The sequence below is a fragment of the Schistocerca piceifrons genome, chromosome 4 (assembly GCF_021461385.2).
Source record: "Schistocerca piceifrons isolate TAMUIC-IGC-003096 chromosome 4, iqSchPice1.1, whole genome shotgun sequence".
NCBI classification, from domain to species: domain Eukaryota; kingdom Metazoa; phylum Arthropoda; class Insecta; order Orthoptera; family Acrididae; genus Schistocerca; species Schistocerca piceifrons.
The window spans coordinates 240,901,868-240,922,136 of record NC_060141.1 but is presented as its reverse complement, the minus strand read 5'-3'; the positions used below and the strand labels follow the sequence as shown (position 1 = coordinate 240,922,136).

The window sequence follows — 20,269 nt, the reverse complement described above, 5'->3', positions numbered from 1 at the left end:
AATGGATTCAGGCAAACTGCAGTTTAAACATTTTAGGTGATCATAAAAAGCCAAGGTACACTGTTTACATTCTCATGGTTAACAGCACAATAAAATTTGCTGCTCACCAGTCCCCTCACAGCACTCATCATAATACTCAACCACGATGGTGCCACTGTTCCAACTCCAAACCTTCCACAATGCTGGGCCTGAGCAATAGTGAAACACACACGACAATACCTTCTAGGGTGCACGTCATGCACAACAACAGCAACTAATACCTAAATAAAAGATTGCAATCACAATTCGGTCCAATTCTGAAACTTTCACTCATACCACAATTTAGGAACGTCCGCTGGTACAATCTCCACAAAGGGCCTGTCCACTGAAGTTTATTCTTGCGATGACAACTGCAGTTGGCTTAATGTGATTTATTACGTTTGTCACAAGTTTTACTCCTGATTAATTTTCTTTCTTGTTTCATCTGAATATCACCATCTTGATCTTAAGCTGGTTAAAAGCTGGTGACATTTTCCCCCAGTATTCCAATATAGTTCGTGACAGTGGCCAAATTACCATTTGCAACTCACCTGGGAAATCATTACAGTGTTTTGTAACCAAACAAAATGGTTCAGAATGCAGTAATGATTTTAGCACAAGATTTTTGCCTATGAATGTTAACCTTTACTTAAAAAGCAGCATAAATACTCTTACGAGAATTTTTACTGCACATTTAACTACAATAAATGTTTGTACGTTGACAGGATTTAATGCTATTTGCTGCTTTGTTTCACAAATTGTCAATTTTTAAACAGAGCATTAGAGTGTTATAGTTGTTACCTAATACCTTCTCGAATATCCCTTGCACTAGCGCACAAGTTAATTGTCCCGTGATCATTTGAGTACGGTTGCTACTACAATGAGAACTTCATCGTATTGGGAAATCTCGAGCATATTCAAATGAATGCACTGCTAATTTGCTACAGACTATCCATCGGGATTCTTCAAAATAAATTTGTAAGAAACCTCAGTAGCCAAAGCATCATTTGTAAATGTAAGACAACCTCTATACTAACTTACTAAATAATGTAAAAACATTGACCTCAGCAGCAATAGATTAATCCACAAATATAATATGACCACGCCTTTCTGGAATGACGAATCTGGGAAAAAAACCATGTCTTATAATTGGGTAAATATGGTAATCCCCAATGTGCAGCTAAAAATCACTACCAACTATTTAAACTGCTTTATCTTATAACATTTATTTTCTTGTCTCTGAATTTAACCAAATATATAACATGCAATAACTCAAAATACATTCTTGTGGGTTAGCACTTTCTTCCACCAACTCCTTCATGTATGTAAAAGATAAAGAATTTTTTGTATTTCGTGCTGCACATTTGTTAGGCATTATCTGAGCAACAACTGCAACCATCACTGCAGCAGCTGGAACTGTTTTTATTTCCATGATTAGTTGCAACCTTGGATCACCATCTTAAGTTACAGAACAGTTCTGCTTGTTGTGATAATGACACATTCCTCTTCCTGCCATACTATCCCACATTACCTACCTTACTGTTTACAGGAAACAGTCTGGCTGTGTACTTGGTCCTACGTGGGCATGGCTTATTGACATCAAAACTGAGACTACATGGTGGCTTATCCCGTGTAGTATAATTCATAACTGATTCTTCGTAATTCAGTCAAGCACTTATACCACCTCATTATTAACCAAGAAAGCAACTAGTTATGAAAATCAAATTCAGTTTCAGTAACAGTTCCAGTGGTTGTAATTGTAACAAATAAAAGGAATACAAAAGCCACATAAACATGACTGAGGACATTCCAAGCTTTGGACGAATCCTTCTTCAGAGTTAGTTACACACACACACACACACACACACACACACACACACACACACACACACACCTACCTATATGAATACATTGTCCTTGCCAACTACATTGAGCAGCACTGCAACTTGACTAAGGTTGGTCCATAGCTATGTTGGGTGGAGCAGGTGAGGATAGAAAGTGGGTAGGGAGCTGGAGAGAGAAGTAGGGAAGCATGGCTGTCGGCCGGGAGGGAGAGGCAGCAGCTGCGAGAGATAGGAACGTGGCACCAGGGAGCTAGTTGTCGCCGCAGGCAAGGGTAGTTATGCAGAAGGCACAATGATGTGAATGAGCATATTAGGAGGGGTAAATATAACAGAAGAATAGGGACTCTGTGGAGAAGGGGGTGTGAAGGCATCATGGGCAAAGTTAGCATCTTAGGGCGGGGGTGGATGTGGGTGTGGGGTGAGAGGTAGAGGAGGATTAAGAGATCAAAGGATGTGTTACATGGACAACTCCCATCTAATAGTTCAGAGAAGCTGGCGTGAGGAAGGATCCAGACAGCACTGGTTATAAAGCAGCTGCCTAAGTCCAGATGTGGAAGAACTAGATGCATAACCTTTTCAATTCACCAAACCTTTTCAATTCACCAATCCAGTACATCCTATTCTAGTCCTGTCACAAGCTTATCCCCTTGTATCAGAGACAAGGCCCTCTATGATGCAGTCATATCCTATACCAGACCTGCTGTAATTTCTGCACAGCATTTATGTGGGCATGACCACCAAACAGAAGTTGACTCAGATAATAGATCACTGCCAAACTGTTGCCAAGATCATTGGTGTGGTGACAACCCAGTGGCAGATCCCAATTTCAATGGCTACTTCACAACCTGTGCTATCTGGTCCCTTCCTAACAACATCAGCTGCTCTGAATTACATACCTTGCAACACTACACTCATTCCAGTAGTCCCACCTAGCTTCATTCTCCACTAGCCCTTGCCCCACACCCACTTCTATCCCTGCCCAAAAACCCTAAACTCAAATACTCTGTTCCATCTCTCCCTTCCAGTTTACTCTTTTACACTGCCCATGTCTTCCCATGCCTGCAGCCATAATGAGCACACCGGTTACACATTCCTATTCTTTGCACCTTCTGCCTCTCCCTCCCAGCTGTCAGCCACCATTTTCCCAACCCCCCCCCCCCCCCCCCCCCCCGATGTCCAGTTGATGTGACAAACCATCTCGGCCCAGTTGAGTTGCTGTGCTGCCATAATGTTGATGTACAGAGGTGTGTGTGTGTGTGTGTGTGTGAAAATTTATTGAGTTGTTACCTTTACTCATTGAACTATCTATGTTTAGGATTAATTAAACACAAATAAGTGGTATTCTACACTGGAATGTTTGTGGGTATGAGTGCCATAAGCTCTTTTAGTGAAAAAAGTATTTTATCGTTGCACAAAACTTCATTTTTTGTTAACAAAATAATTTAGTGAATTCAGATAACTGTGAAACAATAACATACTACTTGTCACAGATGATGTTTTAGGAGGCTTCTGAGCCAGACTCTAGCCATTTATTAAATTTCTAAAGTGTAAACATATTGTTCCCACATGTGTGATACATTGTTGTGAAATGAATCTAAGACTATACACATTTGTTCATTAAAGGTGACACCAAGAATACATATATCTGTATATTCTTTACCTGACGTGCCAGCATCTACTTTGGAGTAAAAAAATCAATTATTTTATTTTTTACTCCCTTAAAAAGAGGAGAGGGTAAAGGGTACCGATTAAACGCATTTCCCTGCTTCAGTTGCTATCTGTCTTTCCTCTTTTTCTTCCTCTTCTTCCAGAGTGTCATTCCATTTGTAAATGCTCACAATCATCACTCATCAGTTTCTTATACGAGGAGAGACACCTAATTATTTCTGTACTTTCTGAAATTACATACAGCCTACCTACCAAGCATTTCTAGTTACTGTTTGCACAACTACAGAAGCACTACAGTTTTCTCTACAAGTCAATTTAAAACTAAGTAAGTTATGCTTTTTCAGGACCTGCAACTTACATCCACTGCAACATGCTTACTGTATTGAACCTTTTGCCTCACTCCACAATTTTTGCCATCTGCACTTCCCTCCAATACCACATTAATGATTCTTTTGATGCCACAGGGTGTGTTCTATAGCAAAACCCTTCTTTTAGTTGAGTTGTACATAAACTCTCTTCTGTTTATTTTGATCCAGTACCTCTTCGTCAGCACCTCAATCTACTCATCTCATCTCCAGCATTTTTCTGTAGCACCAGATTTCAAAAGCTTCTATTCTGTTCTTGTTTGTAGTGTATATCTTGAATGTTTCACTTTCATATATGGCTCTACTTCAGACAAATACTTTCAGAAGAGACTTACTAACAATCAAATTTATATTCAACATTACCATTTTAATTTTGCAGTTGTAATTAACTGTGAAGGAATATCATCTACTTCACATACCTAATTTTGACATAAGTCTGTCAATGTTTTGTCATATCCTTCCCACAGTACTGTACTGCTCATGAAAACATCCACTATCTCTTCTCTTTCCACAATCCTCTTGTCAAGTTTCTTTCTTTTATACAGGCCTAAACTCTGAAGGACTCATGTGAAATTGATACATTAAATAAAACTTCAACATTTTACAGAAAATGTTTAACTATTTAAATTAAAAAATATTTTATGAGTACCAAAAGTAAATGACTGTCACTGTTATGAGTGACATAGTCAGATAACAGTGTACAAAAACAGAAACATGTTTATATACTTCAATCTTACTCACCAGGATGACAAAGCAACAAGCAGTCATGCCCACAAAGAGGCTCAAGGGGTCGTCCACAAGTTTCCCCACAAGAATGCGGAAGGAGCCATGGATGAAACGGAGGATCCAGAGTGCGCCCACAAAAACAGTAATACTTTTGCGGTATTGCTTTTTCTTCATACTCATGTCGGCATTTTGGACTGAAAGGAAAGAGACAAATATTCATCTAGAGTTGTTTCTAAAGGAAGCTAGAAAATTGATTAGTCTGAAAGACTGTAACGTATTCTGATTTGGGCTCATCGTACCTACCATCATGAAGCTGGCGTTCCCTTAAAGGGATCTACGAGTGTCTTAAAGTAGTCATGTGACATGTTTCATATTTCAGCAGCAGTTGATGTGTGAAATCTTATGGGACTTAACTGCTAAGGTCATCAGTCCCTAAGCTTACACACTACTTAACCTAAATTATCCTAAGGACAAACACACACACACCCATGCCCGAGGGAGGACTCGAAACTCCGTCGGGACTAGCCGCACAGTCCATGACTGCAGCGCCTTAAACCACTCGGCTAATTCCGCGCAGCTCAACAGCAGTTGATTAAGCAATGCGTATACATGTTCAGAAGTACATCAGATAGAAAGAAATTTAACTATTTGTGGGCTCAGGGCAAATGAAAATTGAAATCTCAAGTACAATATTTTACAGCCCAATTAAGCTCATCACTGTATGAGAGATGTGAAAAATTAGGAACACACATGTCCAACACAAACAGATCTTCAAATAGCTCCAAAGTGTACTATTGACCTTACAGATGCACAGTTCAGTTGATCACGCTATGAGCCACACTATCTAGGTGTGTGTGTGTGTGTGTGTGTGTGTGTGTGTGTGTGTGTGTGTGAGAGAGAGAGAGAGAGAGAGAGAGAGAGAGAGAATATTTAACCGGAAAGGCAAGTGGTGCATCAACAAAAAACTAATGATACATAGATCTGTTGCAAGTATGTAGTTGCCTTTCCTCATTTTGGTTTATTAACAGATCTGACAATTTCCATTACTATAACAAAAGTTGTTAATCTTTCCATAAAAATCCAGGTTGCAACACAAAAACTTCAGGAATGAGATCACAGAGTCCAACAAATTTGAACAGGTAATCTTTGATGAATCACCTTGTTTTCCTGATGACAATGTACTGTTTTGCATCCAATGCACATAAAACTACAGTGACTGATGGCAGAACTAAGTAGCCTACGTTTCACTGTAGGTCTGAAAAATACGTTAGATTAAACTAAAATAATGTATAATGAGCACAGTGAAAATAAAATAGTACAAATTAACAACAAAGTCTTAGAATTAGTTGTTATAGCAGTTTAATACAACAACTATATGGACAACAAAAGAAATAAATGGCCTGGAGTTCTCTTCGTAAACTAAACAGTTTCCAAATGGAAGATTACAATGTTTCTGAAAAGGAAAATTCTGCAATCAGTGTGTACTGCCTATTTTGAATTAACAGGAGTGACATATGGACTTGTAATTTGAGAATCACTCAAACACTGAGGGTTGCAATGAAGAAGAGCATCTTAGGAGTGATTCGAGAAAAAAGAGAACTAGTAAAAGGATCAGGGGACAGACTGGTGTGGAAAATATACGAGGGGAATACCACAATTAATGCAACACATTTTTCTTTCACAGCCAATTTCAATTGAAAAAAATGTGGAATTTGTTGTAGGACATCGCAGAATATTGCCACTTCACCCCCTTCAGTTTCATGAATTTCTGATAGATGGTGGTGGTGGTATATGAAGCCTTTAAAATGGCATCTATAATGGATGTGAGTTCCAAGCAGAGAGCTATCATTGAGTTTCTTTTAGCAGAAAACCAGAGCACTGCAGACATTCGTAGGTGCTTGCAGAAAGTCTACAGAGATCTGGCAATGAACAAACGCATGCTGAGACATTGGTAGAGGAAGTCTGTCATCATCGCAGAATGGTCACGCAAACCTGCCCAATTTCCCGCACACCAACCAGCCACACACAGCTGTAATCATTGCAATGTTGGAACATGCAGACACTCTTATTTGAGGTGATCGACGGATTACAATCGCCTTACTGCACAATTGTACGTCTCTGTTAGTAGTGCTGACACTCTCATCCACCAGTTAGGGTACTCAAAAGAGTGTGCCCACTGGGTTCCTCGTTATCTAATAGAAGACCATAAAGAGCAAATATGGACTATCTGTGAGAAATTGTTTGCATGTTCTGAGGCTGATCATCACAATTTTTTCTCGAACATCATCACAATGTTTCACCACTTCAAACCAGATACAAAATGGCAATCCATAGAGTGGCACCACACCGCCTCTCCTCTGAAGAAAAAGTCCACAGCTGCACCCTCAACCGATAAACTCATGGTGATGGTCTTCTGGGACTCTGAAGGAATTTTTCTGTTTGACTTCCTCTCTCATGGTGCAACTATCAACTTGGAAGTGTATTGTGCTACCCTTAGGAAATTGAAAAAATGACTTCAACGTGTTTATCGTCATAAAAATGCAAACTTCTCTTTCTCCATGACAGCGTAATGCCTCATACAAGTCTGTGCACCTGAAAGCAGCTCATAAAACTGCACTGGACTGTTCTTCACCATCCACCCTACTGTCCAGATCTCACGTGTTCCAAATTCGATCTGTTTGGCCCAAAGAAGGATGCATTCCACAGGAAGCAGTACATGGATTATAGGGAAGTTATTGATGCAGCAAAATGTTGGCTCCAACATCAACCACACAGTCATACAGGCCCTCCCAGTAAGGTGGTGTAAGGCTGTTGCACTGAACAGAGATTATGTTGAAAACTAGGATTTTGTAGCCAGACGAGTGGGGCATAATGTGGTGTATTGGAATTCTGGATAAAACCAATCTGTTTTCAGAAAATACATGCGTTGCATTACTTATCGAACACCCTTCGTAATTACGGCAGTATAATGGAGGTGGACCAAGGAAGACCTTTGCTGGACTTCAAGACATACAGAAAGATCAAAACGATGACCTAATGTGAGGTGGTTGGATGATACAAGGGAACATTCAAGAGTGACATGGATAGCCAAAACCATAACCCATGTAGACATCTGGTGGAGGCCTATATCTGGCAATGGATGTTAAATCACTGGGGGTGATGAATCTCAGCTTAGAAAATCATATTCATAATTTTTACCTTAAGTGGCAGCCAATCAATGTGGAACATGTCAAAGGCAGTATTCATGAAAATTTGGATACAGTAATTTTATGAGGCGCCCGAAATTATTCAAGATGATGCATCAGGGTTTTCTTCAATAATGTCAATTTTGTAGCAATGTTGGACACAGATAGTTTGATTATTTCAGGGAAAAGTAATTTAGAAGTAAAGGTAACAACTCACTGAATAGTAGAGGTGTTCAGTCATCTACCTATACAGAAACAAGACTGAAACCTTCACTAGCTTTCAAACGAATCTTTTTTGTAGCTAGAGTAAGGTTGGCTGATGGCTAGGAGGAAGGCACCAGGTGTACAAAATAAGAATGTGGGAGGTAGAGCCAGTAGGTGCAAAGGACAAGAATGTGACTCACAGGCACCAGAAGCAATGAGTTTATGCAACAAATGATGACAGTGATGTGGGGGAGTGGACTGAAAAGGGGTGACAAAACAGACTGTGGGGAAGAAGGTGTGGGTGCAGTGGGTTAGTGGTGATTGAGGCCAGGGTGAATTTGGTACTGAATGCCCTGCTAGAACAACTCCCGTATACGTAGTTCGGAAAAGCTGGTATTGGAGGGAAGGGTCAAGATGGCACAGGTTATGAAGCACCCCCAAAAATGAAGCATTATGTGCTCAGCAACGAGTTCCACCAGTGGATGGTTGCTTTTGGCCATAGTTTGATGGTGGCCATTCATTCTGGTGGTCTGGTGGATCGTGGTCTCACCCACAGAAAATGTGCATAAATTGCAGCAGAGCTGCTTTCACAGGTGGCCCTGCCTTTGATGGAAAAGGATAAGCCTAGGACAGGACAAAACCTGGATGTGCTGGGTGGGTGAATTGGACAGGTATTGCAGCTGTACCTTCCACAGTGATGTGATCCCTATGCAAGGGCTAGGGAGTGGTATTGTCTTAGGGATAGTCCAGGATATTGATGGTCATTTCCCCCATCGAAGACCCAAAGTGCAAGATCTGTCTGGTTCACCAACCCAGCACATCCTCCTCCAGCCTCCATCAAGGGCTTATCCTATCACACTCAAGGCACGTCCACCTGTGAAAGCAGCCAGATCATATACCAGCTGTATTGCCATATCTGCACAGCATTTTATGTGGGCACAAACGCCAACTGTGCAATCAAATGAATGGCCACCACCTGACTGTGGTCAAAAGCAAAGTTGACCATCCAGTGGCAGAGCAAGATGCTCAGCTCAAAATGATTGCTTTGAATGGCTGCTTCACAGCCTATGCAATCTGGATTCTTGCCCCAGCACCAGCCTTTATAAACTACACACAGGGTGGTTACAATTAAACTTTTGCTACTTGAGAGAGGCCCCATGAAAAACAAGTGATTGTAGAACAATGAAAGACTGTGGAAACATTTGTAAGGTCACGCGGAAGAGAAAAAACCCACTGAAAGAAACATATTTTAATTCCCACATGAGAGGGTAACATTTGATAATTGTGTTCCATATTTACATTCCAGGTCACAAATGTTGCTCACTGTGATGACCATCTGCATCAATGATAGCACCAGAGATTGCTCTACTGCTGCCCAAAACATCTCAGGTGGGATGTTGGCTACCTCTCTCACTATGCTCATCTTCAACCTCCAACGTGTGTTAGTCTCCCATTGATAAACACTGTCCTTCAGGTACCGCCACTGCCAGAAATTACAAGGGTTCAAACATGGTGATCTAGTGGGCCACACAGTTTGGAACGAATGATCAATCAACTGGTCTTCTCCAAATGTGTTATGGAATATCCAAGTGACCTGATAAATAATGTGAGGTGGAGCTCCATCATGTAGCAAAGCTGTTAAGTCTAAAGCTCCTCTCTCCTGTAGAGTGGGGATCATATGTTGGCAGGGTGCATGTCTGCATGTCCTTGGTCATTGGGGTTTGAGTTCTTCAAAGAAAAATGGGGCAATTATGAACTGTGTCATGAAGCCATACCACACAGTGATGCGTTTATTACGCAGGGGAACTTCTCAAATGTTCGTTGGCAGTTAATTTGAACATCTGAACCCCATTCTTCAACTACTGATGTGGAAAGAGGAACTCTCCATATGCCTTTAACCAATTGATATCTAAGAAGAACAGCAGCACTACTGCTTGGTGAGACAGCTTTGCAAGTAAATCCCTGCTCATGTTGTACAGACTCATATTGAGTGTCTGCAACTGTAACACAAGCTGATGTTTGTGTTTCAACCCTACATCGCCACACCCATACCATGCCTAAAGCAAGTCATGACACTAACACTACTAACAACACGAATCCTACAGCATACAGCTGAACATCATTTCTATAATGTGAAAACATTTGTAATGACAAGTGGAAGAGAAATAATGAATAAAGCAACACATTTTAATTTCTAAACAAGAGGGTAACATTTGTTAACTGCATACCATGTTTTTTGTCTACACTGGTTCAAGTAGTGAAAGTTTAATTGTAACCACCCCGTACATGACAGTTGTTTTTGTAAAATTTGCAACACATCATTGAACACTGTAAACATCTGGCCTCCATCACAGGTAACCTCCGCACCCTTACCTTCTTCCCCAAAGTCTCCTCTTCCACTGTTCTGTCAACCCTTCCCATTCCATTCCCCCATGTCATTGCCATCGTGCCTCATACAAACTCACCAGTTCCCATGCCTGTTTGCCACATTCCTATCCTTACATCTACAGGCTTTCCCTCCTGCAGTCCTATCATGCGTCCCTGCTCCCATCCTCTGGTGCATCGGCCACCCTTTCACAATCCTCCCCCTTCTCCTCCTGGCCACTTTTCGTCTACATCTCAAATACATGGACCAAAACAAGAAAAAATGTCAAGTAAACATGGGCTCTAAAGTGTGTACCTGAGGAGCTACGATCACTTGCCCATCTTTGCTACTGTGAACCACATCACATGTATTGAACAAGTGCTCACAGCTCTTAAGGTACGCATTTTAGAGCCCATGTTTACCAGACATTTTTTCTTGTTTTGGGCCATGCTATCACATCTGAAAGTTGTCTACCCTAAAACCTTAGCAACAACAGTACCAGTACATGTATTTCACTGTCAGAGGTATCAGAATGGTTTTCCCTTATAACTGTTTCCGGTACAGGGACCCTTAACTCGTATTGATACATCCATCCTTCTCCATCAGCCTTGAAAGTTTTATCATCATCACCATGGAATCATCCTGTATATATATACATAAATACATACATATACATGGGTGATGACTAAAAGATATCTTGAAGGCGACGCTCTGTCTTGGGTAAATCTAAATTTAAGTCAGTGGAAACATATCAAAGTTTCGAAAAAAGTTTTTTAAATAAATTTTGGTCAGAAGCTGAACAAGGGAGAATTAAAAGTGAATTTCTGAATGGACAAAATTATACGAATAGGGACGGTACATCGGTGTGGAAGCAGTTAAATTTTCAGGACATGTTTTATCTGAAAAAGGAATTGCACCTGATAAAGAAAAACTTGATGATATTGCTAATTTTCCTACTCTGCATAACAAAAAACAGCTTAAATCATTTTTTGAATTGACTGGATTTTATAGAAAATTTTGTAGCAGCTATGCTTTGAATGCTCCATGCTCGTGCGAACGTTTGAAGGAGGATACAGTTTGGGATTGGAATCAGGAGTGTCAAGATGCTTTCAATGAGATCAAACAACAGTTGTGTCAGAGTCAGATATTGTTCAGACCAGATTTGTCTCTTCCTTTTTGTATTATGATAGACAGTAGTGATGTTGGATTGCGTGCTCATTTATTTCAGGAGGTTGAAGTTGATGGTGTTTTTGAACATAGATCTCTTGCATTTGCTAGCAGAATATTGCAGAAACATGAAAAGACGTACACTTTAACTGAGAAAAAACTTTTGGCTATACATTGGGTGTTCAACAAATCTGAAAATTACTTACTACGGCACAAAGTCATCATCTATACTGATCATAAAGCATTATGTTATCTTCAGGTGTGTAATCTGTACCATAACAAAATTACTCATTGGGCCGTATTTTTACAACAGTTTAATTATGAAATCAAATACATTAAGGGCACAGACAATGTAGTCGCTGATGCTTTGTCTCGGCTACCTTTGGGAGGTGAATTATCTAAAAACTCTGGAGAATGAGAAAAAGAATTTAAAATTATGTACTTGAAAGGTGTAAAAGAGGAAAAAGAGATTTTGAAAATTTGCAAAGACATCTGTAGGTATCAAAATCATGATCAAAACTGGAAGTTGGTTAAGAGCATGCTGGGTAAGAAAGTAGGAGAAAAGACAGAACAGTATTATAAGGTCCACAAGGGTATTTTATTCAGGAGACATAAGACTTACTCAGAGGATTGGAAACTATGCTGGCCGGAACAATGTATTGATACTTTAATTACTTATCCATATGAGAGTTTTTGTCATTGTGGATCAACCAAATGCACACAAAAGATTCAAGAAAACATCTGTTTTTATAACATAGGAAGAGGAGTCAATAAGAAGATTGCCAGCTGTGACAGATGTCAAAGAGTGAAGGTAAGTAACCAAACAAGTAGGAGCCAAATACAAAATATATAAATAACCAGAGCCACTTCCTCATCCTCTCAAACCCAGAACCTCCCACAGAAGAACCACAAAAGTACCCCACTTGTGACAGGATACTTTCCGGGACTGGATCAGATTCTGAATGTGGCTCTACAGCAGGGATACGACTTCCTCAAATCCTGCCCTGAAATGAGATCCATCCTTCATGAAATCCTCCCCACTCCACCAAGAGCGTCTTTCCGCCGTCCACCTAACCTTCGTAACCTCTTAGTTCGTCCCTATGAAATCCCCAAACCACCTTCCCTATCCTCTGGCTCCTACCCTTGTAACCGCCCCCAGTGTAAAACCTGTCCCATGCACCCTCCCACCACCACCTACTCCAGTCCTGTAACCCGGAAGGTGTACACGATCAAAGGCAGAGCCACATGTGAAAGCACCCACGTGATCTACCAACTGACCTGCCTACACTGTGACGCATTCTATGTGGGAATGACCAGCAACAAACTGTCCATTCGCATGAATGGACACAGGCAGACAGTGTTTGTTGGTAATGAGGATCACCCTGTGGCTAAACATGCCTTGGTGCACGGCCAGCACATCTTGGCACAGTGTTACACCGTCCGGGTTATCTGGATACTTCCCACTAACACCAACCTATCCGAACTCCAGAGGTGGGAACTTGCTCTTCAATATATTCTCTCTTCCCGTTATCCACCAGGCCTCAATCTCCGCTAATTTCAAGTTGCTGCCACTCATACCTCACATGCCATTCAACAACATCTTTGCCTCTGCACTTCTGCCTCGACTGACATCTCTGCCCAAACTCTTTGTCTTTAAATATGTCTGCTTGTGTCTGTATATGTGTGGATGGATATGTGTGTGTGTGTGCGAGTGTATACCCGTCCTTTTTTCCCCCTTTCCGCTCCCGGGATTGGAATGACTCCTTACCCTCTCCCTTAAAACCCACATCCTTTCGTCTTTCCCTCTCCTTCCCTCTTTCCTGATGAGGCAACAGTTTGCTGCGAAAGCTTGAATTTTGTGTGTATGTTTGTGTTTGTTTGTGTGTCTGTCGACCTGCCAGCACTTTCATTTGGTAAGTCACATGATCTTTGTTTTTAGATATATTTTACCTAATAGTAACCTAGATCTCGTGTCTGTTGATGTTTATGGAGCCTTACGTAAGTCTAAGAATGGATTCTGTTATGTTTTTGTGGTGGTTGACATATTTTCGAAGTTCATAAAGCTGTTTCCTCTTAAGAAAGGTACCAGTAAAAAATTATCTCTGTAAGTTTGAAAACACACATTTTCATCAGGTGGGTAACCTAAAACAATTCTATCTGGTAATGTTTCTCAGTTTACATCACAAGCTTGGAAAGATTTTGTTTACCATGCAAAAATAAGGCATATTCTAACCTCAGTGTACCATCCTTTGAGTGACCCTGCAGAAAGACATATGAGAGAGATTGGAAGACTGTTTAGAACATATTGTAGTAAGAATTGTATCAGTTGGATAGAATATGTCAGTGATTTTGAGGGTATTATGAACAGCTTACAACATTCTTCACCAGGTTTTTCATCATCTGAAATCATTGTTCCATAAAAACACGGGAGAACTGCCAGATATCAGTAACGTCCTGCCATCATATTTCGGCGCAGTCTTCTGGCCATCTTGAGGTGAGTACCACTGATGGCCAGAAGACTCTGCACCTAAATATCGTGGCAGGACATTACTGATATCCGGCAGTTCTCCAGTGTTTTTATGGAACAATCAGTATGCTGGGAAAGCTTTAAACATCACATCTGAAATCATGTTTAATCACACACCAGCTAATTTTATTTCTGAAAATATTGAGTTTCCACCATGTAAAATTCTGTCACCACAAGAGAGGGAAAAGTGTGTTAGGGAGATTATGAAAATATAGGGGGATAGGAGAAAGCAGAGACATGATGGTAAAGATAGATTTTCTAGTCTGAAGTGGGAGATCTATGTTGGTGAAAGCCAAAGAGAAGTCTAAAGTGTTGACATCTGAGGTAAAGAAATTTTTCAATGTTTACATTGGACAATTTCCAAATCCTCATAAATACAGACTTGGGTGTCAAGAAAGTTTGTAAACTCTTTGGAATATTGTTAGTACCACAGAATGTAAGTAGTGATGGGAATGCCTCTGATGGAATCAGTGTGTCTCACTAATGATGTAATTTTTGGTGTGATAGAAGTGAAAATTCTAAAGTCAGCGGGATTTAGAAGAATGGGATAAAATAAAATATATTCATAGCAACAGGCAAATCTTCATTATTGATTTCAGTTCAACAAGAACCCACAATGTTATAAAAACCACAGCCTCAAGAATGTACCCGTAAACACAACAAGAATTAGAGCCAACAAGAAGAAGAGAAAATCAAGATAAGTAAAAAGTTCTTCTTTTGTATGTCTTATGCCTCTTGAAGCTTTTAAAAATAATGAAGAGACTACAAGAATTTTAATAGTGAAGTGTATGAGGGTAAGATTACATGCTGTAAGCTTAAGAATATGTGTACCAACAGGCTGTTCCCCAGTTTGCATCTGATATGCCCAACATCACTGGCTTTTGAAGGATCATGCACTGCCGGTAATGTTCTTTTAAAAGCACGGTGACTGTGTGCCAGTACCCATGTAGAAGTTCCAGACACTCAAGGGTATGAAAAATGGCACTGGTCTGATGTCTGCTAAGGGTCTGGAGAAAAGACTGCAAAATTTGAAAAGACAGGTTCTTTTGAAGTGCAATGTGGCACAGGGAGGAAAGCAGTTGATCTGACGTCTGTCCAATATGAGGCCACAGCACTGCAGGGGGGGGGGGGGGGGGGGTCGAGCTGGTGGCGAACAAACATACAGTGCAAGTGGAACTGCCCACATTGAAGTGGAAAATGAATGGCCATGAAACATCTTGTGGACAGACGAGGCTGATTTCCATCTCCAAGGACATGTGAATACACAGAATTTCAGAATAATGACAATGAAAAACTGGCACACACATCAACCGGTATCCCTCCATTCTGTGAAGGTGACTGTGTGGTGCTTGTTGACAACACCATTTATCATAAGGCTGCATTTTTTTTGAGGAGATTAGTCCTGCGGGTCATGTTACCTGTACCATCACTGGTAAACGGCATGGGAGTCTTTTGTGCACCAACGTCATTCCAACCCTTAAGCAATTTGGATGTGAGGATAGAATCACTTTTATGCAAGATGGTGCTCCTCCACACATTGCACAGCCAGTGAAGGAGCTGCTGCAGATGCATTTCAGAAATGCTAGAATTATCAGTCACCATTTCCCTATGTCCTGGCTATCCAGATCAACTGATGTATTTAGCACTCTAATTATGAATGTAACTGAATTGAAGGCCCATACGCACAATGCATTCTGAATGTGACCACAGGACACATTGATCTGTTGTGGAACATGCTGTTTCTCCATTTCAACTTGTGGCAGAAAACGGTGGACAGCATATTGAATGTGTCTTGTGCCCGTCTCATGACAATTAGAAACTGACATACTTTGGCTTTTTATGCAGTTTTTGGTGTCATGATAATAAAAAATTGATTTTTCCTGTCTGATTTGGTACAACTTTGCCTTGGTGGATGGGATTATCTAACTAACAGTGCCACAACTGTCTACTGCTGAACAACGTGTGCAGTCAGGCACACTGAACAGTATGCATGGTGTATTGTGCAACTCAAACCATAGAAGCCATATTGCGATTCATCTGTCATTTGTAGCCAACCCCATTTACGGTAAGAAGCGTAAGTCCTCCCCCCTCCCCTCACACTCGTTAAAAAGGCAGAGACATCTCACTTTTACAACCACACAGTCTGTGTACAGGAAGAGAGGTAATACAGGAGACTTAAGAGGAGGACAAAAAAACTGTGTGTTCTCATCTGTATTCCAGGAAAGGGAAGAGCTGGTTCTGCAAATTGCATTTCAATTTTTTAATTTTATGTTACATATAACTGAATGACACTGGTGCAAATTTGTAAATGGTGATGCAGATAGGGAGATTACTCCTAATTAACTATGCTTAAAGTAAATTCAGTGGGTAATTAGTAACAATTTAAGACAACTAACAATGAATTGCATACCAGGTGAATTCGTATTTCAAGTGGCGAGTGTCTTCTTCTGCTTGTTTCTGATGCATGATACTGTCTTTTGCCCACCGCTGGATGCAAATTAAGTGGAAGAAACAATAACATTTTATGCAGCTCCATATCTGTAAAAGAAATTAAAAAATATTGCCACATGCCTCCTCTCATTATATGTTCTTCACACAAAGTGCATAGTGACTATAAGAACCAAGCAGTAGTTCTGAAACGATTATGGAGTATGATACTCAAAGAACCATTTTACTTAAAAAAGTAAGAAAAAATTATTTCTTTGTTTATTGGAAATATCTTCTCTTTCTGTAAATGGGACAACACTATTATTGGGAGAAAAAATGAATATATGTATATTTTCTTTTTTCCAGGCAAACAGGATTTCTGGCCAGAACTTCTCTCTAGGAAGCAAAATTTCAAGTACACGTGTGTGTGTGTGTGTGTGTGTGTGTGTGTGTGTGTGTGTGTGTGTGTGTGTACATGTTTATCCATATGAGTACCTTCTATCCACACAAGTACACATTTTGTTTGTTTCTATTTATCTCTTTGCTTAGACAAGAACTACAGTTTAACTGCAAAGCACACATCTGACTTTTATGTTCTACTCTATGGTTTAGCAATATTATGAAAAGGATAGTTGCCACTCATCATATAGTGGAGATCCTGAGTCACCTATCTGCGACTCAGTATCTCCACTATATGTAGAGTATCAACTGTCCTTTTATAATATTGTTACATTCCATCCAGGATTTCCCATTGTTTGTCTATGGTTTAGTATTGTATAAGAAGTTTACTAAGAAAATTGAGTAATACACACACATTCATGTCACATTTTCAAATGTACTGCCTCTAAACTCAAGGTATCTCTATTCATGAATACCAATTATCAAATAATTTTTCCAGATGTCTTCAGCGAACTGAAAACTTCCACTGTTCTATACCAAAGTTTTTTATCCTAAAAAAGTCTTATTTTTAGTAATCAGTCCTTACAGAAATGAAGCACTGTAAAATCATGGCAAAATTGTGGCTATAAGAAGCCAGCATGCAAACTCTATTGCCTACAACATTAAATAATACCATCAAATTCAGACCAAAGTGCTCAAATGTTGTGATGAAGAGAATTGTTTGTTATATCACACACTTGAGTACAGGATTACAATGTCTCAACAGTGGAGTCAGCATTGTTCCACATACCACTTAAAATGATAGTTCCTTGAAGGACAAACTACACTCATGCAACAAACATGTTACAGCCCCGAAAGGAATGGTCTCATATATATACAACAGCATCAGTGGTCATGTAAATTATTAGAGTTGAAAGGTTTTGTTGTGAGTGTAGAATGATCACCTCATCACATGAGTGTTGTCACCACAAGATCATGTCAGGCCTGATAGGATATATAATGGACACACACTTCATCACACAGCAACATAACCTGTTCATGTCTCTACCTGCCCATTGAACACAAGCAACAGACAACGTCTCGTTTCATCTCAAATCATTGGTTGAAGACTACCAGAAGTCAGTCTACAGAACTATCATACAATGAGTAGGCACTTTTAACTTCGCTTCACTTGTGGCTATATTTGCAGTGATGCAATGTATGGGAAGCATGAACTGCTGAGGGTGGCAATGCTTCATTTAGAATGTTTAATTTCAGTTCCCCACTATCTCGGATAACTATCATCTTTAATTAAAGCTGCGTCAAAGGAAGAGGATGTATTCCACCAAAGTTTTGGAGATACACGCCAGTGTTATCTCTAGCAGGTGCAGATTCAAGGGACGTGGTCATGGGGGTAATATACAAATCCTCTCTCCCCCAAAGTCTTTTCACTACCAAGTCTTTACATTTTTACACAGGTTTATTTCCACATGTGTCAAATAGCTTTCGGAGAATAAAATTCCACAAAAACTAAGTCAAAGATGGCAAAAAAATTCTACAGAACTGGAGGCTACATTTGATACACATTTGATACAAGATACTTTTCAGTTGCTTGTCTATGGCTTGGCTGTGTGGTTGCAGAACATACTGCAGATAGAAAATGGTACCCATTCACCAGCTGATTGTATCTGCTGCAGAAAACAACAAATTCAAAATATTTTGAGACTCATAGACTCCAGGTAGAACCAGCAAACCACAGGAAGCTGAGTAAAGCAGACAGATGTGGAAGACCCACCACTTGGCAGGAATAGAGGCAGAAGTGGGATGGGGGGTTCCACCCACTTAACACGTTCACACAGTCGTCGTCTGCAGACCTCTGTTCACAATTGTATTAGTAAGTGAGACACTAATAACAGTGATTGCACACATCGATTACACAGGATATCTCAGGAGGAATGGTCAGTACTCTAGGATGACAGAATCAATCACTGAAAATGCATACCTTAAGAGGTATGAGCAGTTAATCTGCAATACTGTGAAACAAAGCTCTTCTACTGCAAGTGCTTTGCTTTCCATATTTCCAGAAGGGTAGTATGGACTAAAACAAGGAAAAAAGGTAAAACAAACATGGACTCCAAAGTGCATACATTAAGAGCTATGAGCACTTGTTGATCTTCACTATTATGGAACACATCTCTTCCACTGAACAAGTGCTCATAGCTCCTAAGGTGTGCATTTTGGAGCCCTTGTTTACTAGACTTTTTTTGCTTCAAACGATTGTTTCTATCATATCCCTGAAGATTGACCATTCCTTCTGGAATACCATTTATATTGTGTAAATTATTATATAAAAGTTGTTAGACATTCATGCTACTACAGTTCTTAAATCAACTGCACAACACACGAACTGTTTCAAATTTTCAGACAAATACTTTTAAAATTGTGTATTTTTCTGAACTGCAATTGCTTACAAGTCATGCTTCAGTGATGTGCTAAACATTAATGTAAAGAAAGTACACTGTCTGACAAAGTGAAGCACCCACAATTATAGGAGAAAATGAAATGAAATGTCACAGGTAACAGGATATGTGATGTTATTTTTGTGATTACAAAATGGACTCAAGTTTACAATCAACTTGGCAGTATTATCCCACTTACCAGTACAACATTCTACGCCCTCTGGTGTGGATGCATGCACTGATTTGGTTGGAAATGGTGTCAGATTCATCACATCCTCTCCCGAGACAAGATGGCCCACAACTGTTGTACCTTGACCTTGATATCCTAGATACTGACACTGGGACAAAAGTGGCACCCGAGCTGGTCCCTATCAGGGACAGATATGGGGATCTAGCTGGCCATGGGAGTACCTAAACATCATACATGCAGTTCATAGACAAACATGCCACATGTGGAGGAGCAGTGTTCTTTGAGAAATGGCATGACAATACCGTGGAATGAGAGGTAATACATGAGGACACAGGATGTCCATGACATGCTGTTGTGCTGTTAGTCCCTCAATCACTACCAACCTTGACCTGAAGTCATATCCGGGGGCTCCCCAACTATGACGCTAAGTGTGACACCACTGTGCCCTCTCCGAAGGAAGAATGGGACGACTCCCTAGGTTACTGCCATACTGGCTGTCTGGGGTAGCGCAGAACCACAATTCATCGTTGACACCATTCATCAGCAGCAGTCCTTGCTCCCCGATAACAGCACCACTCCAAATGCAGCTATTTGTGTTGTAGTGTTAACAGCAGCTTATGCAGAGGGTGATCCCTAGTCTGGCTGTTGCTACTCTCCAGTAAATGGTATAGGATGACATAGAATTTGCAAGAGTCCATTATTTTGGATGACAGGCACAGATGTGAACACGATACAATGTGCTTGGT

General features: G+C 40.3%; 1 protein-coding gene across 1 annotated transcript in view; it reads right to left on the bottom strand.

The window, feature by feature from the left end:
• The window catches only part of LOC124795085 (NF-X1-type zinc finger protein NFXL1), a 102,009-nt gene that overhangs the window by 65,367 nt on the left and 16,373 nt on the right, over nt 1–20,269 (bottom strand). The window contains exons 3-4 of the mRNA XM_047258910.1: nt 16,480–16,607; nt 4,637–4,815 (exon numbers count right to left, since the gene is read on the bottom strand). Of these exons, the coding sequence (XP_047114866.1) occupies nt 4,637–4,815; nt 16,480–16,607 (307 nt within the window). The remainder of the gene's footprint in view (nt 1–4,636; nt 4,816–16,479; nt 16,608–20,269) is intronic.